The 24,191-nt window shown below is 46.2% G+C and overlaps 1 protein-coding gene across 1 annotated transcript in view; it reads right to left on the bottom strand.

Moving 5' to 3' along the window:
* BBS1 (Bardet-Biedl syndrome 1) overlaps positions 1-23,774 on the bottom strand; it is a 56,304-nt gene extending 32,530 nt beyond the window's left edge. Inside the window, exons 1-2 of the mRNA XM_077664736.1 lie at positions 23,555-23,774; positions 10,587-10,828 (exon numbers count right to left, since the gene is read on the bottom strand). Of these exons, the coding sequence (XP_077520862.1) occupies positions 10,587-10,828; positions 23,555-23,580 (268 nt within the window). The 5' untranslated portion in view covers positions 23,581-23,774. The remainder of the gene's footprint in view (positions 1-10,586; positions 10,829-23,554) is intronic.
* Between the last annotated feature and the right edge of the window lie 417 nt (positions 23,775-24,191).

Below are 24,191 nucleotides of genomic sequence, written 5' to 3'. Positions count from 1 at the left end.
AATGCCGCTTGCAATACATTATAACATTTTCCTGCTTTCCTATTTGGCGTTAGCTCCTGTCCACAGGTATACCAAGCCAAGGAGTGTTTGCTCCCCTGCCACTTTTCCTTTTAGCCATAAATATTTATTGCATCCCAGCTCAACCCTTTGAAAATTCTAACTTTTATGAATGAATTCCCCAATTGCACCCCCCTTTCTGCTGCCCTCTATTCTATTGCTATATTCCCATGCGTAGTCTGGGTTACCAGGTGGTTGCTCCATGTCTCTAAGTTGCGTTTTCACTAAATCATATACAATTAATTCCTCCCATTTCAGTCTATTCTTGCCACCTTGCATGTTAATGAAACATATATCTGAATTAACTTGGCCCTGGCGCTTGTGTCTATTTCTTCTCCTATGGTTCCATCGTCCCTTTGATCTTGGTTCTTCCTTCTCCACAGTGGTTTCCTCAGAGCTCTGGGTCTCCCCAAAAAAGCTGTTGCCTGGCGACCTATCCTACTACCCACCCTCTTGGCAGTGGCACCACCGTAGTGAATGCCATCCTGTGCAAAAGGGTGGGGCCTGGCCTCGTACACATCCCTGTTAACTTCCATTACCCCGTATCTTAGTCGTCGACTCATTAACCTAATTACACGGTTAGCCTCAACGATCCTCCTTTCCGTTTCGCTAGCCTGCCTCTGGACCTCTGGGATTGTGCATATGGTCGCATGCACACTCTCAGAGGCCTCTCTAAGCCTACGCATCCCCACTTCCAACTGCTTCTCGAGGTTCTGGCTCCTCCCCTTCAGCACATCGTTGAGACCAGCATGGATAACGACAAGGTGTTCGCCATCCATGCTGCCCCCCACCACCTCCTGAGCTTTGGCCATTGCATCTACCATGCACTTCCCTGACTGGGCCTCCACCTGCACCCGCCTGTCCGCCTTCACTGTCGTCAAAACGCGTCCCTCCACCCTCGCTACGTTCGAGTCATCAACTACCAGAACCGTCCTCCGCTCTAACTGTTCGCTTCCTGACTGCGACTGTTGCCCTCCGGATCGCACTACCTGTCTCTCCCGCCGCCGTACGCTACTGTCGCGAGTTTTTACCTCCCTCTCTTCCCCACTCAAAGCCAGCTGCGCTACAGCACTGTAGGATCGACGAGCCTCGCCCCCCACCTGACACTGCTCCGAAACGGGGTGCCCTGCCGGCCGCGACCTGAGCGCTTCTACCTGCTCTTCTAGCTGGGCCCGCTTTTTCCGCTCCTCCTTCAGCTCGCCCACAACTCGCTCCAAGAGGTCGGCATTAGCCTTCTCCCTCTTAAGCGACTCGGCGACCTGCGTTTCTAACTTAATCCGTTCCCCTCATTCCACCTTCAGGTCACCTTTCAGTTCCTTAATCCTAGCTGCCCATTCCCCTTTCAACGTCTGAACGGTCTCCTCAAAACGCTTACATATCTTGCACGCGAAGCTAGCCCCATCTGCCTCGGCTAAGTTTCTGAACTTCGTTTCGTCTAAATAGCACCAACGATCGCACTCCTGGCACTGCATTAACTCCCCGTCCCCGTCCACCTTGACTTTCCTAGCTTGTCGACCCATCGACCACGCCGACTACGCAATGTAAAAGCACGCCAAAAATCCTACACAAAAACCTTCGGCACTACGCAACGGAAAAGCCCGACAAAATACCTATGCAAAAAACCTTCGGCCAACGCAACGTAAAAGCCCGCTAAAGTTCCTGCACAAAAACCTTCGGCACTGCGCAACGTAGAAGCCCGCCAAAATTCCTACACAAGAAACCTTCGGCACAACACAACGTAAAAGACCGCCAAAATTCCTACACAAAAACCTTCGGCACTACGCGACGTAAAAGCCCACCAAAATTCCTGCAAAAAAAAAAGAAAAACCTTCGGCACTACGCAACGTAAAAGCCCGCCAAAAATCCTACATCAAAAACTTTCAGCACTCCGAAACGTAAAAGCCTGCCAAAATTTCTACACAAAAACCTTCGACACATACACACTTCCGCTAGCCTTCCTACCCTAAACTCGGTTTAAAACTACCGCCCGACAGCATGTACAAGCGCAAACACCAAAAAGCACTTAGCTTCAGGCGTAGTCGCTGGAGCTCCGAAAAAAACGTCCTCCTCCGACGGCGTCACGAGCGAAAAACCTAAGACACAAGCAGCGCCATCTACAGCATCAGTGTTGCACTACTATTGCGATTTACAGCCACCTTTGCTATAGCAGGTATGTTTCCTCGTTACATCAGTTAATAAATTTCATAAACGTGTGCATCACAACACGAGGAATCGTTTGACGCCATCCGGAACCCCCTACGAGAAACGGTTCGGCCGTAATGGCCGCTTAAGGTCCTCGGAATGCACGGTTTGGGAGCGGAAAGGTCGTCGATGCTACTGTCATGCCAAGTCACTTGACACCACTTTGAAAATTCTGCGTCAAACGGGTGACCCCCAAATTTTATGTATGCAAATGGTGGTCCCGGGGGGGGGGGGGGGGGTGCCCCACTTCGATGGCCGCTATACTGGCACATACCGTTTATATATAACGGATCGAATGTATGTTTATATCAGTTGAGGCGGTTCGTGGCCACTGTTGCTATGTGATAAAGTGTGGCGACTTTATAAGGGTTTCGCTCAATTTGACCTGCATTGCAGACAGACGCGTCCTTGACAAACGTTAGTTAGAGCTAATGCTCTTAAAAACAGAACCCTCTGTGTGCAAGAAGCACCACCCGCTAAAAGGAAAAAGACCTCTACAGCAAGCGACGCGGAAACAGGCATGCAAGATGCGGATGAGCCAGCTTCACAAAAGGTGCCAGGTGAAGGTACAATGGATCACATATGCGACAATCTCTAGCTGCCAGACCCGGGCATGTAACAGGGCCGGAGTTAAAAAAAATGGGGGCCCTGGACTACTGCTCCTGTCGGCCTCCCTGTACCATTACCCTCTCTTTGATGTCTTCCTCATCCCTGTGCTGCACTACTGGGTTATGCCCCACGCTTCATTTTAATTGCACCAAATTTAAAAAGAACGAAGTGCGATCAATGACATTTATGAGACAGTATTGCTCTAGCATTAGTTTTACAGCACATAGAAAACAAACGCAGCCACCAGCGCAACTGTCGGAACGCATGAGAAGATAACGAGGGACTTGTCCGAGTGGCACTTTCACACGGCCTCTTCCAAAGTGAGAGTAAATCGATGGTGGAAGCAGCGAAACTGGCACAGGACAAGACAGAGAGGCACACACACACACAGCACCGCTTGATTTGCAAGCGTTTAGTATGTGCATTATGAACCAACCAGCCCAGCAGTTTACATAAACATTAACATGGGCGCAACACACTGTCTACTCCTCGAAATAAACAAAATGAAGAAAAAAGTTTCTAATCACAACACTTGTTTTTAAAACGCGGCTTCTAGTTCGGAACGAAAATTCGAGAAAGAATCAGCGTTAGCAATGGATGCGCCCAGACAGTTTCATTCTCTTGTTACTAGCGAGAAGAACGAATGTTTCAAAGTGTCACTGTGATATGGATATTCGGTTACCGTATACGCGTGCTGGTTCCTTAATGCGCCTTTTTGTGAATGCGCAACGTACTTTGATGAATAGGTCTTAAAAGTGTTATTAAGAAGCTGAAAGAGGAAATCTAGTCGAGCGCGCTTTGTCCCTGTTGATAGTGTTGACCGGAGAGTACAGTGAGCCTGTTTCTCTGTATCTGTTGTGAATAAACCTCACTGCTTTACGTTGTATTCTTTCAAGTAGTGGATTGTTAGTTACAGACTGAGGAAGCCAAACATTGTTAGCATATGCTAGCACAGCTCTAACAAAAGTTTTATGAGATAAAAATTTTGTTTCTGCTGGCCCAAGGTGAAGACACCTTGCATGAAAAAACAGTTTCTGTAATGTAGTTGAATAGATGTACGTATGTTTGCCCCGTCCGAGATCGGTAGTTAACGTAACGCCTAAGTATTTGTGTTCGTTGACGAAGGCCTGTGGAGTAGCACTGACTTTATACACAAAATCGGTGGTTGTGTTTTTTTTCTAGTAACTACAACTGCTACACATTTCACTTTGTTAATTGACATTTGACAGTCATTACACCAGTCCAAAAGTTTTGTAATGATCTGTTAAATACGGCGTAGTCTTCACGGCCTCTAATTTCTCTGTAAATTATACAATCCTCTGCAAATAGCTTGATGTTACTGGTAATGTCGGTCATACTGTCATTAATAAATATGACAAAGAACAACGGCCCAAAAACAGATCCTTGAGGAACTCGGGTTGTGACTGGTACCGTTTTGGATTGAATGTGATGTTAAAGCTTTTCCAGATGAAAAGACCAAAGTTGTACGAGCACTTGGCTAAGCATAACGTACTCATTTTGCCTAGCCGAATTTGCCTGCAGCGCTACGTTTGGAAGTTCAATAGTAGTTTCGTCTTCAATGACGAAGTGTTCAGAGAATTTGCTGCGGAAACAAAACAGTGGGACACATGCAGTCGACATGGTAGCATAATCTTCAATGACAGAGTCATCTGAAAACGTTAGAGCAACCACAGCAGGTGAGTAGTAGTTATTACTTCTGTATCGAAAGATTTATTTCAGCGTTTTTATTTCTCCATTGTTTAACCCTGATACACTGCGTCTTTCAGGTCAATTACACCCTTACTTTGATTTTGGCAGTAATTGCGGCCACCATGTTCATTTCATCAGGAATTGTTTAAGGGTTTCTCTACCTTAGAATACTCATGCTTGAAGAAAAAACTGCAGCAAACATGAAACTGTCCGCCATTCCAAGGTGTGTTGCATTTCTCACATCGCTGCCTTGATGGTACTTTGCACTCATTATTTATTTGTTTATTATTAATTTATTTAAATAATTATTTATTTATTTATTTATTCATTCATTTTTTTATTCCTCAAGGGTATCGTGTTGAGGCATTTTATGCGAGGATTGGACGTTACAAGGCAAAAAAAAAATAGAAATCCCAATGAATTGTTATCGATGAGCCGCTTGAATGTTACTGGGTCGATGATGGTGGCAACTTTGGCGGGCAGGCCATTCCGGTCTCGTGCTGTGCGCAGGAAGACCGACTGCTGAAAAGTTGGAGTATAGGCTTGTGGCATTTCATCATCGCGCGGGAGAAGAGATAAAAGTCGTTACTATATTTGCTTGTTTGCAATTTAATTGTCCTGGCAGCCTTGACTTGGGCAGTGAAAAGATTAATCGGAGGGTGTATTTACTCTAGCTACTCAAAGATGACTGCGAGTTCCTTTACATGGTATGCAAAAAACTTTTTCTTTCAAAGATTATATTTGGTAAGTTTGCGCTTGTGTCGTGTGTCATGTGTCATTGTGCTGCTAAGTAGCGCATACGTTTCCAAATATTTTCAACCAACTGGTACCTATTACTTTGATTTATGGGTGTGTAACGTCCCAAAGCGACTCAGGCTATGAGGGACGCCGTAGTTAAGGGCTCCGGTTAATTTTGACCACCTGGGGTTCTTTAACGTGCACTAAGATCGCGCAGTACACGGGCCTCTAGAATATCGCCTCCATCGAAATGCGACCCCAAGGCCGGGATCGAACTCGCGTCCTTCGGGTAAGCAGCCGAGCACCATACCCACTGAGCCACCACGACGACTTTAAACTGGCTCCTGTTTTAGTATTGTTAGCATCAAAGGTTATATTATCTGCTTAACTTCCTTGTCCTGCACGTGCCTGGACACAAATGCTTGGTGTATTCACAGCGAGGGAGAATGTTAAGGTAAACATGCTTGGAGAGATCTGGCTTGAATCCATACTTGTGACTGATTATGCTGGCCTTTCTTTTAATTCCACGACGTGTTACAGCGCAACATCGAACCGCAGCATGTTGAAGTCATATAGTATTCGTCGTATACGAAAGCCTTCTTTCCTTTTTATTCATTCGTTGCCACAACATAGCCAACTGTGAAGAGAATTCTTAATGTGCATAGAAAATACCAAGCGTAACCAACATGCAGACATAGGCCATATTCTCTCCAAATAACACAGTGCATTATTTTAATGGCAATAATGTACTTAACCCATGTCATATTGTGGGAAATTACTTAACAAGCTGCTAAAGATGTGCATGGCTACTGAAAAGCAATATGTGTGCTTTCAGTACGATCAGGCCGAGTCACAGCAAGACTACGCGCTCCGTGGACCTAACGAATTCTCTGCTCTTTTACTCATATCTTCCGTACTTGTTTTGTAAGCGCAGGTTTCATTATGCCCAATGGCCGAGCATGCATTGAACATATGCAACCAACTTTGGAAAGAGATTGGAGTTATGTTACCCTGCCCAGACTAACTAGTGCGCACATGAGGTCAAATTCTTTTGAAAAAAAAAATGGAAGTGAATCTTGCGATTTGCAACTCATAACATGTTTCTGTACAAAGCAGATTTACAGAAGTTTTCTTCAGCATTGCACAAACAGAAAAGCTTGCGGAGCAGATGCATAGGATATTATGCATAATGACCTAAGAGATTCACGTGATAGACTAAGGAAGTCTCCACAGGGCGTCGCAGGCCTAGAGGCCTTCCTCGCGTTTTTAGACTCCTCTGAGAAAGCAGAGAGGAAAAAAACAGGATACGGGTCGATCAGTAACAGTACCACCGAAGGTCTTCGGGTCACCACACACAGCACGGACAGGATACCAAGAGAAGGCAAGCGTAGCAAAGGGCGGTAGAAAGTTAGGTGGGCTGATAAGAGTATAAGAAGTTTGCGGGAATAGGGTGGCCGCCGCTGGCACAAAACGGGGTTAATTGATGAGATTTCAAGAGGTTAATTAGTGCAATTGGGAGAGGTTACTTTCCTGCAGCGGGCGTCGTCAGGCTGCTGATGATGATGACGACATGCTGACTTCTGAACTGAGCCAAGACACGTTGGAAAGCTTTTGGAGATTATCAGCAATATTCAGGTACTTCTGAGTCATGACCATCTAAGGCCAGTACAGCTTCTCGTAACCGTGAACTGTTTAAGATTTTTAGCCAGACTCGAGATTCAAAGCCAGGGAACAGCTCAGAGGAAATAATAAATTCGCTGCTTACCGCTAATCCTACAGCAGATGATGCTGTGTTCAGCATTCGTGACATCATTGAAGAAATACTTCAGTTTGGCGATGCCTAAAGTGCAAGTGAAAGAATTCATTCGGCACTACATCTTTACCAACGCAGTTATATGTGGTAGAATCCAACGACAGTCGCCTTATTTATTACATGGCAGGCTATGTTGTTAGGAGGCTGAGTAACAAGAATGCCTAGCGAAGCAGCCGCTGTGTGCAAGTCAAGCAGTGAGTTCACTGTATGCACTTTCACAGAAGAGGCCTCTTATAGCATTGTAACAAGTTTGCCAAGCTTGTGTTTGTGCTGGAGGACACTTTCACATTATTTCTGTTCAAGGAAAAGCTTCCCGCCTATAGCACACACGATTGTACTATATTTTTAAAGGAATATAGACACCTAATTTTGGGTGCGTGTTTTCTTCTTTGCAATGATGCGTAAGGCATTAGTATACATGGATTACCGCGTAGTATCCGCCTACCACGGCTAAACAAACTATAATCGAATTTATTCTCATGCTGCCTCGGTTTCGGTTTAAACAAACGGTGGCTGTGACCTCAAAGTGTGCATGTTACGCGAGTCACACAAAAAACTGCGATATAATTGCTGCTTCGTCGTTTTCATTTACCAGAACGCTAAAAGCACCCTGCCTCAATAGATAGAATGACAGCAAATGAAGAAGCAAAAATTATATTGCAGTTTCTGGATACCCTCACGTGGTCTAAACGCACCTCTGACGTCACAGAGCTGTTGAAACCAAACAGCATGAGAGAAAAATTAGATTATAAATATTTTAGAGGTCCCAGGTGATCCATGTATAGTAATCCCTTACTCATCACTGCTAAGATGAAAGTATGCCACCAAATTTAAGACTCTATACTCCTTTACGAAGCCTAAAGTTGGAACAATTCGGCTGCGAGTTTCACTGAAAAGACCTTACTACAAAGGTCACACAGTTCTTCGCAGTGGCGCGACTTCATTTTCTTACAAACGCCCTAAAAAACAAATGGTTGCGCAGAGAAAGCAGCAAAATATTTGAAGCTACGAAGGTGCCAGTGGGCGCTTTCACATTAATGTTGTTACATGCTCTAATAGACTTGATGATTCCCTTCCATTCGTGTTGGTGTATACTCATTTTGCCGATTTCTACTCAGCCCCCGCAGGCTGTTATACAGGCAATAACGGTTCCTCTGACGTTAAATACTTTAAACCGACACACGTTTGCATGGATGTCAAATGATTCACTTTAAGTGTGCGCACAAAAACTATTTCAGTACTGCACGTACGTACCAAGCTCGTATGTACGCGCACAAAAACCTCCCTTGCTGCGATATGCTACATTAAGCATCATAAGCATCATCATCAGCAGCAGCCTGACTACGTCCACTGCAGGGCAAAGGCCTCTCCCATGTATCTCCAGTTAACCCTGTCCTTTGCCAGCTGCGCCCACCCTTTGCCTGCAAACTTCTTAATCTCATCCGCCCACCTAACCTTCTGCCGCCCCCTGCTAAGCTTGCCTTCTCTTGGAATCCACTCGCTACCCTTATGGACCAGCGGGTAACTTGCCTTCGCTTTACATGCCCTGCCCAAGCCCATTCCTCCTTCTTGATTTCGACTAGGGCATTGTTTTGAGCGAATGACTGTCTTTTGGTTCAGCAAACAGCCATCCTAGTTCTTGAAAAGGAAAGGTGTCCGTCTATCCCTTGGGTAGCTCAAAGACACGAAGCAAGAGTCGGAGCGACACAGCCGTATTTTCTCGCCGCATATCGGTGACTACCCCCAAAGTTCACCTTGCCATCGCCATTTCATGCAGCATGTTTAAGGGCGGAAATCAAATTAGCGCTTTTGAGAGAGCGCTTTGAGAGTAGTGCTAGCCACCTGTACACCACGCTTGCGGCTTATGCATCGGCTCTATATCTACTAATTGTGCCGGCACCTAGAAATTTCCGTCGCTGATCTGCGCGGTCACTCGCTTGCGCCCGTCACATTGTTCCTTCAAGCACTACGATAGTAGCGCTTTTGTTTACTTGCACATCTGAACGTCCACCGTCGGTTCTCTCTCCTCGCTCTTCCTACCTAACTCTTTAACGCCCTCTCCCTACCCACTATGTCCGCCAATTTTCAGGTTCGTTAAGTTGTTTTCGTGCAGCATGACGACACAGAGACCGGAACAGAACCGCTTCCTCCCACTAGGCTTGTTTGTTTATTTATTTATTTATTTATTTACTTATGGCATACTGCTGGCCGTGAGGGCCAAGCAGGAGTGGAATACAAAGGCAAAATATTACTAAGATAAACTGTAAAACCAAAATGCGAACAAAATAAAACACGAGCAGCAGAAAATCAATGAAATTCAAGATATAAAACCAAACATGGTTATATATAAGATCATGACATTGTACACAGTAGGTTGGTAACTTGCTATTGATCAGTTATTGATCATTAATGACAGCCATTGTATACTCAGTGGCAAAAATGGTTTTAGCTTAAAGGGAAGCTGTAGCACGTTTCGAAAAAATTGAGTTCCATGCGGCATTTTATAGTTTTTAGTCCGCTGAAAACGAATATCGCTTTCGAAAAGGGGGGAAATAAACGCAAAAAGCTGTTTTTTGGAAGAAAACGGGCACCAGCGTCTCAGGGCGCCGAGAGAACGCCGCGAATGGCCGGGATCGTCGTGACGTCATCTACGGGGATCTCAAGCCAGCACCGACTGTGTTGCTGCGTAGCGCGTTGCTTCAGCTGGCTTGAGAGCTGCGTTTTGCAAATTATGAATTTGTCGTTCACCAAAGCGCGGGCCGAAAAGCAGCATGCAAAGCAGGACGACTGGCAGACTACCCGTGAATGGCGTCACTTCCTCCAGTTCCGTCCCCCCATTCGGCGCTTCCGGAAACGAAGAGGGTGTGTCGGCGGCGGGTTTTTAACACGCGATATCGGCTCATTTTGCGAACAGAATCGAGAAAAAATTTACACAAATGATTTTCAAAGTCCCTTCTTCCCAACCACAGCGTTTCATGCAATTTGAAAACCGTTTCAGCTTCCCTTTAACATCTAGCAAGACATATTCCCTGCCGAAACAACCACTGACCTGTTACCCTATGCAAAGATCCCCTCTCTTGACGAGGTATATCTCCAGCAGTTCTCTAAAAACGAGTTGACTCGTCGCGGTTGCGTTCGGTTAGGGCGCATGAAGACGCGGGATCCAAACTCAGCCGCAGCGGCCGCAATTCACTGAAGGCGAACCTCAGAAGATGACCGTGTACGGTCAAGCACGCGTCGAAGCGTCCTTAGAGGCAAACAGTTATCCGGGGCCCTTCACTACAGCGCTTCTTTCTCTTTCCATACATTTTCTGATCTTTCTCTAAGGGCGCTGATGAGGTCTCCGCACAGAGTGAGACAGCTACTGCCCTTTCCTCATAACCATTTATAACCCTCAACAAATTATGACTACCCCTAATGAGCAAAGAGAACGTACAAACACAGGAGAGGAGCGTACCCGTGCGGAAGGCGGCCAGGCCACAGGGCAGCGCGGCCAGGGCTTGCTCGCCCTGCTGCTGCTGGCGTCCCCCGCGGAAGAGCCTCAGGCGGCCCCCGTTGCGCAGGTCCGCCACCAGCAGACGCTGGTCTCCGTCGGCGAGCACATCAGCCGTGCACAGGCCTCCGGGAAGGGCGTATAGCGAAGCGTACGGGTCGTGGTGCGCGCGCAGCCACGCGCCGCCGCCGCCAGGCGCACTGACACTGCGCGATGGTGATACGATAAATTTACAATTCATGCGATACGTATTGCAGGCAGGCTGCAGGAAAGTAAGCTAGGTCATAATTTATCGTACAGGTTGGGCAGAAAGGTCCAGCAGTAATAGCTCCCCGGTTTAATGTATAAGGACCTGTTGTATTTTTACATGACAGCTGGGAAGGTTTACAGACTAATTTTTATGGAAACAAAGGAAACGCTTCCCTTTAAGCGCTGGGAAATCAGGTGTGATCATTTTAAACAATTCCACTCATCAGGTGCTTGCAATACAAGGCCATCAAATACCCAGAGCGGCTGAACCCGGTGCAAGGGTAAACGAAGGACAGTTAAACGTGGAACCGCGCGAAGCATGACAAGGCAGCTGTGGCGTGAGCAGCACGGACGGCACTCCCATTTATACCTGGCTATCCCAGCTCTACTTTCTCTGCAGTGCCAGTGGCTTCGTGCGAGCAATGTCTTGGCTTCAACGCATGGTAATCATAGCGGAAAATCTTCAAGCGCCGACCAATCGTTAAAAAAGATGACGTTTCGGCCCCGGCTTACGGGGGCCTTGTTCACAATGAAAGAAAGGAGTGAAGGTAAGTTATACAGGTTTCATGGTATGACGCAAGCAGCGGGAGTATATCGGGGGTAGATTGCCTTCGTTGCGATTAAGCGTGTTTGCCGTCGTCTGAATATAAAAAGATCCTAGGTAAAGCCTTGTAGTCTTGCTCTTTTCTTTTCCGATTATCTTCGTGCCGTCCCAGTCGATGCCGTCCCAGCCGTCCCAGCATATCAGCCAGTGCGTTTGTTGCCACGCGCTTGTTCTTGACATCATTGTGTTGCTGCTGCAATCTTTTCCGAAAATCACCTGTTTCACCGATATAGACATGCTCACAATCAGCGCAGGGAACCCTATACACGATGCCCGAGAACTTCTCCTTTTTTATCTTGTCTTTCACTGTAACCAACGCGTGTCGCAGCTTCTGCGGGGGCACATGTGCGACGTCGACTTCGTACGACTGGAATATGCGGGATAAACTTTCACTTACTCCGGGGACGTAGGGTATCGGAATCCTTTTCTTCTTCTCTCGCTGGGGTTGCTGTGGCGGCGGGTGAGCTAGGCGATTCTCGGATTTTCGTATAAAAGAACTGGGATAGCCCGAAGCCATCAGGTCGCGGCGAACGGTGTCCAGATCTGTCTTTTACTCTTCCAGCGTAGAGCAGAGGTTTTCCGATCGGCGGACAAGCGAGGCAACAACGGACTTCTTGTGACAGGTCGGGTGTACGGAATTGAAGTTGAGGTACATACCAGTGTGCGTGTCCTTCCGGAATACACTGAATGATATTCCAGGGCCGTCGCGTTTTACCAGAACGTCCAAAAAAGGCAGACGGCCATCTACTTCCTCTTCTGTGGAAAACTGTATGGCCGGTTCGATGCTGTTCAGGTGCAAAAGGAATGTACTCACAGCCGATTTCTTCATTATGCAGAAACAGTCGTCCACATAACGAAGAAAGACTTTCGGGCGCGGCGTGAAGCATGAAAGGGCGCGGAACTCCAGTGACTCCATTGTGAAGTTCGCAGCGGTGACAGAAATTGATGCTCCCATAGCCGTACCATGAACCTGTTTATATATGCTCTCCTGGAACGTGAAATAGGTGTTTGACAAACAGAACTGAAGAAGTCTGCTGAGGTCTGGAACTTCAATGGGTGTTCTTTCCGGTAGGGTTGCATCCGCCTGGAGCTCATCTGTGCAAACCTTCACGGCCAGGACAGTGGGCACGCTCGTAAACAGTGACTTCACGTCAAATGACAACAAAATTTCGTCGTCCTCTATAACCATGTTGCGAACCTTTTCAAAGAAGTCGTGTGAGTTGTGCACGTGCGTTTTGCTTTTACCAACCAAAGGGGAGATAACACGATGCAAATAGTTCTACAGCTTGTGAAGCGGGGAGCGGGTGAAATCGACTATTGGGCGCATTGGGTTGCCTTCTTTGTGGATCTTTGACAGTCCATATAGAGCGGGAGCGGAACCATTGTGGTAGAGGAGGAAGTAGTAGAGGGACTTGTGTTGTGGCGGGACAAAGGAGAAGACGTCATCCAAAAGTTTCTGCAAGCCCCTTTGCACCTTTGAGGTGGGGTCCCGATTAAGTGGCAAGTAAGTTCTCTCATCTTCCAGCATGCTCGTCATCTTGTTTGCGTACTCTCGTTTGTCCAAGACGACCGTTGCGTTTCCCTTGTCCGCGGGCAGGATCACGATGTTCTCATTGCCGCGCAATCTTTTTAGTGTCTTTCTTTTTAGTGTCTTTCTTTGTCCCGCCACAACACAAGTCCCTCTACTACTTCCTCCTGTGCCACAATGGTTCCGCTTTCGCTCTGTATGGACTGCCAAAGATTCACAAAGAAGGCAACCCAATGCGCCCAATAGTCGATTTCACCCGCTCCCCGCTTCACAAGCTGTAGAACTATTTGCATCGTGTTATCTCCCCTTTGGTTGGTAAAAGCAAAACGCACGTGCACAACTCACACGACTTTTTTGAAAAGGTTCGCAACATGGTTATAGAGGACGACGAAATTTTGGTGTGATTTGACGTGATGTCAATGTTTACGAGCGTGCCCACTGACCTGGCCGTGAAGATTTGCACAGATGCGCTCCAGGCGGATGCAACCCTACCGGAAAGAACACCCATTGAAGTTCCAGACCTCAGCAGACTTCTTCAGTTCTGTTTGTCAAACACCTATTTCACGTTCCAGGAGAGCATATATAAACAGGTTCATGGTACGGCTATGGGAGCATCAATTTCTGTCACCGCTACGAACTTGACAATGGAGTCACTGGAGTCCCGCGCCCTTTCATGCTTCACGCCGCGCCCGAAAGTCTTTGTTCGTTATGTGGACGACTGTTTCTGCATAATCAAGAAATCGGCTGTGAGTACATTCCTTTTGCACCTGAACAGCATAGAACCGGCCATACAGTTTACCACGGAAGAGGAAGTAGATGATAATAATTAATAATTGGTTTTTGGGGAAAGGAAATGGCGCAGTATCTGTCTCATATATCGTTGGACACCTGAACCGCACCGTAAGGGATGTGATAAAGGAGGGAATGAAAGAAGAAAGGAAGAAGAGGTGCCGTAGTGGACGGCTCCGGAATAATTTCGACCACCTGGGGATCATTAACGTGCACTGACATCGCACAGCACACGGGCGCTTTAGCGTTTTTCCTCCACAAAAACGCAGCCGCCGCGGTCGGGTTCGAACCAGGGAGGAAGTAGATGGCCGTCTGCCTTTTTTGGACGTTCTGGTAAAACGCAACGGCCCTGGAACATCATTCAGTGTATTCCGGAAGGACACGCACACTGGCATGTACCTCAACTTCAATTCCGTACACCCGACCTGTCACAAGAAGTCCGTTGTTGCCTCGCTGGTCCGCCGATCGGAGAACCTCTGTTCTACGCTGGAAGAGAAAAAGACAGATCTGGACACCGTTCGACGCGACCTGATGGCTTCGGGCTATCCCAGTTTTTTTATACGAAAATCCGAGAATCGCCTAGCTCACCCGCCGCCACAGCAACCCCAGCGAGAGAAGACGAAAAGGATTCCGATACCCTACGTCCCCGGAGTAAGTGAAAGTTTATCCCGCATATTCCAGTCGTACGAAGTCGACGTCGCACATGTACCCACGCAGAAGCTGCGACACGCGTTGGTTACAGTGAAAGACAAGATAAAGAAGGAGAAGTTCCCGGGCATCGTGTATAGGGTTCCCTGCGCTGATTGTGAGCATGTGTATATCGGTGAAACAGGTGATTTTCGGAAAAGATTGCAGCAGCAGCACAATGATGTCAAGAACAAGCGCGTGGCAACAAACGCACTGGCTGATCATGCCATCTCCGAGGGCCATGACATCGACTGGGACGGCGCGAAGATAATCGGAAAAGAAAAGAGCAAGACGACAAGGCTTTACCTAGAATCTTTTTATATTCAGACGACGGAAAACACGCTTAATCGCAACGAAGGCAATCTACCCCCGATATACTCCCGCTGCTTGCGTCATACCATGAAACCTGTATAACTTACCTTCACTCCTGTCTTTCTTTCATTGTGAACAAGGCCCCCGTAAACCGGGGCCGAAACGTCATCTTCTTTAACGATTGGTCGGCGCTTGAAGATTTTCCGCCATGAACATACCCGCCCAGACGGGTTTCCGTCGAACCCTGGATTTCATGGTAATCATAGACCCACATCGACAGTTATCGACGCGCCTGCGCACAAGCTACGCCTGGATTTCTAACGCATTTTTATGCATAAAACGTTATGACTGACCGGACGACATTTCACAAGGCAGCTGTGGCGTGAGCAGCACGGACGGCACTCCCATTTATACCTGGCTATCCCGGCTCTACTTTCTCTGCAGGTTGGTGTTCAAAAATTGTGACATATCCGCTCAGTCGGTACCTTTAAGTTGCCACGCCAATGCTGTCATTTTTACATAAAATTGTGTCATTTAAGGGGACCCAAAAGCTTTCAAATAATTTCTTGAGCGAGACATCCGATCTGAACTGGGACATAAAAAACAGCCGAAACTTCATAAGCGAGAAGTACGATGAAATGGAAGTTGACATTAAGAAATCACTTGATGAAAATGAACATATTCGAAAGACGAATGAAACACTACAAGAGCGATGTGACTGGCTAACAACCCGGACTAAGATGTTCGAGGCACGCTTAGTGCAATGTGAGCAATATTCAAGAAATGCTAACTTGGAAATTAAAGGCATACCCGCTGAAGCGGATGAGTACCTAGCTGAAATCATGGGAAAAATTGGTAACGTTATTGGCTAATTAATCTCGGCATCTGACCTTGATGCATGCCATCGCGTTCTGTGTATGGAAACCCTTGTGCATTTAACAATGTTGTCCAGTTCGTCCTCCGCAGAAAACGAGATGCAGTCTTTCCAAAAGCGAGAAGCAGTAAGAACCTTTCTAGTAAACAACTTGGTTTCAAGCGAAAGACAGGCATTATTAATGAGCATTTATGCCCTGATCGCAAGCGCTTCCTAGCTCTGGCAATCACTAAGAAAAGTGAGACAGGATGGAAATTTGTTTGGGTCCGTGGAGGTCAAATCTACGCACAGAGAATGGAAAAGAGCAAAGTACTGAAAGTCATGACCACCGAGGACGTGAACAAAATGACCTAAGTCGGTGCACTAAATCGATGGCCCCTCTTGAACAAGGACGAGTATCATTTGCTTGCTCCGGTAGCCTTAAAAAAGGTTGCCGAGGAACCGAGTCTGAAGATTTTTCATTCGAATTGCCGATCGGTGAATATTGAGAACGATAAAATACAGTCACTTTTCGACTCTTAACTTTGCCTTTGAAGTCGTAATGTTTACAGAAACCTGGTATCACGACGAAGCAAACTATTTAATTTTAGACTGCTCTACGCATTTTGCCCTGCATAAACCTAACCGCCAAGGTGGCGGTGTTTCAATCCAGGTTTTGTAGCGTGAGCTACACTGGCCGAGGTTGAGCAGTTCGCGTGGCTCCTGGAGAGCAGTGCTGCGCATGCGCGTGGAGCAGTGATGCCACACGGCGCACAGCCGCCGCCGCCGCGCGCGCCTCGCCGGTCATAGCCGCGGCAGACGCTCTGGCGCCGGCGCGTGCCCAGCTGTGCGCCTCGGTTGCGCAGTAGCCAAGTCTGACGCTGCGCCGGAGCCGCTTGGTAGCGCCTCTCATTTTGTGCGCATGCGCAGAGGTATCAGTGGGGGTATACATATAGCAGGGCGTTTGCCAGTGTGGTATAGCCATGGAGAAGGAGAGCGAAATTGCTGCTCAGCGGCAATTGATGCTCAGCGGCTCAGCGTAGCTCACACTACGTATATCTGGCATAGCCGAGCTAAGCCACTGCTAATTTTTTTTTCCTGCGTCCTCTCTCTCCCAGTGATACCTGTACCACTAAGAGCGAGAAATAAGCTTCAACAAGCTGTTAGGACGAAGAGTTGCCGCGATAATGCAACATACGGTTGTATAAAGGTACAACAAGTATAAAGTACTGGGAGGTATTTGGAAATGAATAATTGTGCCGGGCTTACTTTCGGGAATGCGGTTGTGTGCCTAACGAAAAAATTCAGTGGAGACTAGAAATAAACCATAGAGCTGTTGGAAGATTAGCATTAGGTGCCCACGGCAGAACTACAAATGAGGAAGTACATGGGGATATGGGCTGGGCACCGTGCGAAGCACGGCAAGCCAATAGTAAGATATTATAAGAAGAATGCGTGAGGAAACTGGACGATAACAGGTGTGCAGCTAAGGTATTTTAGTACTTATACAGAAAGTGCGTTAACTAACAATGGCGGAAAAGGACCAGGAAACGCAGGAAGCAAGGGCGAAGAAAAAAAGGCTTTTAAACAACAGGTTAAACACGGTGAAGGTAGGAACTGAATTAGTTCAACGGAAAAAAGCAGGCTGTAGAACTATATAGCAACTGGAAAAGACAAATTAGGGAGGAATCGTTCTATGATAAGTGAAGAGGCAGTGCCCTACACTTTGAAGTTAGATCAGGGTGTCTTAGAAAGCGAAGGTACGAAGAGACATTTCACCAAGATGTGGTAAATCTGTGGAAAAAATTGACCATCTTGTAACAGCATGTGGCGGTATCCATGCGGATGTTGAAGCCGGCACAGTCAGTCTCTCATGCAGACCTCCCGCTGGGAGCAAACTACATTTTTTAGAGCTTCTTAAAAGCTCACTCTTGAATCTCGTCAAATGTCGGTTGCGCTTTGCAATAATTGGTGATGTTAACATAGACCTCAAACCGAATCATGATAGCAGCAGCGAATTTAATGGCTGCGATTATAATGTGATTATAAATTATTTAACGGTCGTACGATAATACCAGGTGGTAATCCATGTATTACAATGCCATATGTATCATTACAAACAAGAAAACATGCACCGAATATTTAGGTGTCTATACTCCTTTAAATAACGACGTCAAAGAGGAAAAAACACTCTACTATTCAGAACGCTTCTCTAGAATTTATAATGATCGCAAGAATGTGTGAGGCAAACCAATTAGTGAACAAACACAGGTGAAGAGATAATGCAGATATTATTGTATCTCAGTCTCGTGCCAGCGGAACTGAGTTAGCTAATGCCATAATAAATGCTTAATAAAGTTGGTAAATTCTCATCGGACCAAGTTGTCTCTAACGCCCCACTGCGACCTCACTAACGCTTGACGTAGGTCTATTCCCCTGCTGCCTGCTATTCGGAAGGAAGAAGCTCTTTACATCCTGAAATAAAAATCAGTCCCCGCAGGCCATCACGACGTCAAATCTATACCGTTAAGTATGTATCATTATCAGGCAGCGTACTAGCGTATGTTGTAGAACTGATGTTCAACAAGTTGTGTGTTTCCGGAAGAACTCAAAATAGTTGTCTGCCTTGTATATAAAGTATCGTCCTAATTCCGCATTATTTGATTTATCCGAGGTATTCCAGGCAGCCATTTATTGCAGACTGGAAAAGTGTTTGGGTTAATTCATAACGCTAACCATTCTCAATGTGACTTTCTTAATAAATATTCTGAGTAAGCTTCACCCGCTGTTAAAAACAATTATCGATAACATCGAATCCAGAGAATGCGCTACTGCTCTGGGCTTAGACATCCGAAAAGCTTTGGATTGTGTCCAGCATGTAATACTTGAGTTCTTTGAGTAACAGATCGCAGTATGTTAAATGGAATGATTTTGTTTAGAAGAGCTTGTGGGTTACCTAAGGGTTCCGCAGGAGCCTATTTTAGACCAACTTTTGTTTTCATTCTACATAAGCGATAATTTCAACACAGCTGATTCACCAGTTTTGATCACGTACGCTGATGATACGAATATTTTCTTCACATCCCGAACTCTCCCGGATCTGCAATCTATCGCAGATACTTCCTTGGTAAAATTAAATCATTCGATGCAAGCTAACAAATTTCGCTTAATATTCCTAAAATCCAAGTATTTCCTTTTGAGACCAACTTCGTTCATTACATGCTTGACCTAAAGTACACATCCCAAAACTACAGCTGGCAGCAACTGAGACATTTCTCGTGTCTGATTCTATGAACATTTATGAACACTTATGATTCCATGAACAAAAATCACGAAACCTACCACAGACCTTAGTGAAACTGTTCGGTTACTTCACCGAGTCAGTGAATCCTTGATGTTAAAAGCGTTGTTTTTTTTTCAAATTATTTTATTGTGCTCTGGTCTGAAGCTCCACAAATTTGGGTAATTTTCTGAAGTTGTTGATTTTGCAGAAAGCAACCAACCAAAAAAAGAAGCACTCCGATCTATTCAGCGTCACCATGCCAGAGCGAAGAACTTTCCAATGTCACCTCTCTATGAAAAGCATAATCTGCTCAAAACCAAATCTGGTTTAAATATTTCGCTTGCTGCAGTGTATTTATTTCAATCGTCAGTATCCCATCATTGCTGACGGTCTTCCTACAAAATACCCCATCACACAATACAGAAACTTAGTCCCAGAAACAAGGACTAATTGATGAAAACAAAAGCTAAATACCACTGTTGTTCTCGACTACCCATCATTAAGTTTCATGTTAGGTCTCACTAAGAGCAAATTTATAAAAGTCATTAAATCCATTAATGAATAGTAACATTAAATAATCACAATTTTCTCAGTGAAGTATGTTTCTGCGACCTCAAGTTGACTATACGAGTCTTTTCTGAAGTGATTTTTCTCTATGTTTCTAGACTTCCTTGGGTGTTTAGTGTGCAGTTTGTGCATACAATTCGTTTGGTTCAGTTTGGTTTATGAGAGTTTAACGTCCCAAAGCGACTCAGGCTATGAGAGACGCCGAAGAGAAGGGATCCGGAAATTTCGACCACCTGGGGTTCTTTAACGTGCACTGACATCGCACAGCACACGGGCCTCTAGAATTTCGCCTCCATCGAAATTCAACCGCCGCGGTCGGGATCGAGCCCGCGTCTTTCGGGCCAGCGGCCGAGCGCCATAACCACTCAGCCACCGCGGCGACCTTTGCATACAATTCATTTTTATGTTGCAATAATCTTGTCTGCTGTAAACAATTTATTTTCTATAATACTTCAAGTTTCATTTTCTCTGTTGCGCCCTGCGGTCCACTGTACTGGGAAACTGTGGTCTCGTCAGACATTACCGCCTTTTGTCACAATTCTCTCTCATCCCTAAAAGAAACAAAAACTCAACCTTCAACTTCAATGAAGGCGCAGACCTAGCTCGAACGCGCAGCCTTCTCACCTAATGCCATAAGACACATGCTCTGCCTGGCCCAGTCTTCAATCTAACTGCCGTCCTTTGAGGCTTCCTTGCCTCATTGAAAATAATGCCACCACTGAACAGTTTCATTTATAACTTGAGTAGTTCGCCGGAGTATATTCATTAAAATATATAAGAGAAAGCATAGTGGCTCTTCATTCTTTTGAAGCCTCCAGCACCCTGAGGCATCGCGCGACAATGAAACGAAAGCCTCCTCAAAGAAAACTCAGCCGTGCGGGAAAAGTGTTTCATGGTCCATATAAACGCTGTAGTGTTAGTGAAACTTTTCTGCTCCTCCAAAGCTGTTCGACAGTTATATAAAGAATACTACAGGCGCTGCCTTGGACCGGTTCGTTGAAAAATTCTCCGAAATGGTTTGTCACTTGAGGCGTTGAACTGTGTTCAAGAGACGCGTTAGCCACTTCGCAGCCAGAGAGCTGGATTCGTAACAGCTGGGGATACCAGCTAATGGAAAAGACCTTACCAATCTCCGGCTTGCTGATGACACTACCTAGGGACCGAATTGCAAAGCATGATAGATGACGAATTATACAGCCAAATAAGAGCGGTTGGGCCAAGAATTTATATAAAGAAATGTAAAGTAATGTTCAACAATCTCGGAGGGGAACAGCAGTTTACAATTAGCAGCGAATCTTTGGAAGTGGTAAGGGAATACGCCTCTTTTGGTCGGGTATAGTGACCGGAGATCCGGACAACGAAAGTGAAATAATTACGAGAATAAGAGTTTGGCGTATTGCAATTGGCAGGTTGTCTCAGAACATGAATGGCAGTTTAACAATATCCCTTGAAAGAAAAGTATATAACAGCTGTATCTTACAGGTATTCCCCTGTGAAGCAGAAATGTGGAGGCTAACGAAAAGGCTTCAACTTTAATTGAGCACCCGAAGCGACCTACGGAAAGGAAAATGATAGGCGTAACGTTAAGAGACCGGAAGCGGACAGAGTTCGTGAGGGAACTAACTTGGGTTAATGACATCCTGGTCGAAATCAAGGGTAAGAAATGGGCTTGGGCAGGGCATGTAACGCGAAGGCAAGATAACCGCTGGTTCCTAAGGGTAACGGACTGGATACCAAGACAAGGTAAGAGTAGCAGGAGGCGGTTGAAAGTTAGATCGGCGAATGAGGTTTAAAAGTTTACAGGGACAAGATGGCCGCAGCTGGCGCAGGACAGGGTTAAAGGGAGGGATATGGATGAGGTCTTAAATTTGTCTTCAGCAGACACAGTTAGGCCGATGATGATCGCTGGCACTTAGGTGCGCACATGCTTAAGCAAGGTTTGAAGCAATAGTAGCATCGACGACCGAGGACTCTCGCGTTCCCCTACTCGCCAACTAAAATGTCATAATGTTCAAGAGAGTGCTTACGCGATGATGTTGACCATGGCCAGTGTGGGTGTGAAACATATTGACTAGCGCAAACACAGACAGGGACCAAAGTAAGAGTAAGAGACAGGACTAGCGTGTGTCCTGTCTCTTACTTTTACTTTGGTCCCTGTCTATGTTTGCGCTAGTCAATATGTTTCACTGCTACAACCAACTAGCCCAAATGAAAGCCTTAGCCAGTGTGGGCACTGGTATAACCCCTATCATGACCAGAGGGTGGTACTCCGTTATTTCCTTGCCCAGAAGAAGAAAAGCGACGATTTTTTGTATTCGAGCCTGCGCAGACTCGTCTGTCTTATGGCAGTCGCGTGCTTGATGTCGCTGCCCTTCGAAAGCGCAGTTGGATTTCTGCTGATGTGAGACGACCGGCGTCGCCGCAGTCATGTGAAGATTTCGAGGCTGGTACCTAATTCATTGCGAAAATAACCGCCATTTCAGTTCTTCCTCCGACAGGTGTTGTATACAGATATTTGCCTTCGTTTTCGTACGCTCCAGCTTGCCCCGCGCGTGCACTCTGCTGCAGGCCTAATACTACTATTTTATGTGTGCTAATGTTCCCCCTTAGGTAATAGGCCCGATTGAGGGCCTTGAGAGGATATACAGAGTAAAATAATAAAAACATGACATGGCGGAGAAAACCTGAGCTTTTTCAAATTGTGGAGGAGTAATGTTCTCGTACTATCAATAATGGCCACCGCTGCAAGGTTTAAAAGCCTTGAACACAAGTCCATTGCACTGATTTTCAGGGTGCTTCGTCTGGGTTAATTTGGCTTGATTTACATTGGCATTTCAAAGGGTGAGCGCCCGGAGGAAGACACCAAAGCCTGAACTCGGCTTTTTCGGTTCAAAACATAGTGCCAGGTTTTTTAGCAGGTTTCCTCAGTTGATAAACGAGGGTTCCTGACGACAAAATGCTCTCACACTGCGTATGTCTGGACCAGCCGAGGTTTTAATTGAGAGCCCAGGTGCTCAGAGCTTTCAAAGAGAGCATAACAGAATAGGGCAAAGGACTGACATCGCACAGCACACGGGCGCCTTAGCGTTTTTACGGAGGCAAAACGCTAAGGCGCCCGTGTGCTGTGCGATGTCAGTGCACGGTAAAATCCCCAGGTGGTAGAAATTATTCCGGAGTCCTCCACTACGGCACCCCTCTCTTCTTTCACTCCCTCCTTTATCCCTTCCCTTAAGGCGCGGTTCAGCTGTCCAGCGATATATGAGACAGATACTGCGCCATTTCCTTCCCCCAAAACCAATTATTATTATTATTATTATTATTATTATTATTATTATTATTATTATTATTATTGTTATTATTATTATTATTATTATTATTATTATTATTATTATTATTATTATTATTATTATTATTATTATTATTATTATTATTATTATTATTATTATTATTATTCAAAGGAGTGGCTGCTGTTTTCACAAAGATGACCCATGTTTTTCGTCTCACGCGCACTGTCACTTTATAAGGCACTGAAGCGTCTTGGAGAGGTATATGTGTGCGCCACGAAACACGTCAGATCGCTGCCTTAAAGCGCCACCGTCGCTCTCGTATTTGAAAACGCTCAACCCTCACTAGAACGCGATTTTTTTTTTGGGGGGGGGGGGGGGACATGAAGAAATATTTTGTGTCCCTACTCGAGTCCCCCATCTCGTTTTCGTTCAGAAGCTTCTGCCATGTGCACCGCTTGTTTGCTGCTTTCAAATGACCAGGGCTGCGTGCGTGTGCACATTAACAGCGTCACATCCTCAACCCCTCTCCTAGGCATGAACAGTCGTGCAGATAATGCCAAGCCGCCAAAATAACTAAGCATGTCCCTGTGCGCCTGTAGCGGCCGGCATACGTTGACACACAACACTTGAGCCATTGAATATGGGAGCATCCCTGCACTATCGAGTCTCGTCTGGTGGTATCGCTAGAACTGATCACAACTCGTGCCAAGGTTCGCACTGCGGGGCACTTGGTGTGACGACAATTTGCAGCATGCATCCGAGAAGCCCCTCACCTCGACACTGTTGCGTCGCTGCTCATGTCCGTCTATCCGTTGCCGCTGCGGCGACGGCCGCGTGCGTACACACAACCGGCGTCGTCATGACGACAGCACTTGCGTCCGCGCCCCGGCAGAGGTCGCCAGTTGTCTGGCTGGCTGTCATGCACCGTGACGTACGAGATCCGTTGCGTGGCGCTTGAAGCGGTTGAGTTGCGCCCGCCAACACGCACGCACGCCCGCGTGTGCGAAGTTTGGCCGAATGATTCACTTCAGAAATAGAGGAAAACAGCGGTTTAAACACGGTACACAGAAAGAAGTGGCAAACGCTACAGACGGTCAACGATAAACAAATAAGAAAAAACAATTCCATTGAGTGATCAATGTTCATTACTTAAGGGCAGTCAAGAAAAAGCAAAGTACAGAAAACAAGACAGGTATGTGGCATCCTCCTTTTACTGCAGTCACTGGCTTACAAACGCAATGTCTTGATGATGCAGAGCCAAAAATGGATGGTTCGCAGTGGCACACGTGTCACCGCACTCTTGCATGCCTCTGATTTTTTTAGTCAACTCGGTCGGCACTGGGCGGTAGCACTGATGTCGAAAATCGCTGCATAGACATACTTAATATAATGAGCAGCCTATTAAGCGGC

The sequence above is a fragment of the Amblyomma americanum genome, chromosome 5 (genome assembly GCF_052857255.1).
Source record: "Amblyomma americanum isolate KBUSLIRL-KWMA chromosome 5, ASM5285725v1, whole genome shotgun sequence".
Taxonomy (NCBI): domain Eukaryota; kingdom Metazoa; phylum Arthropoda; class Arachnida; order Ixodida; family Ixodidae; genus Amblyomma; species Amblyomma americanum.
Note: the sequence above shows the minus strand (reverse complement) of the source record. Positions and strands in the feature narration are given on the sequence as shown.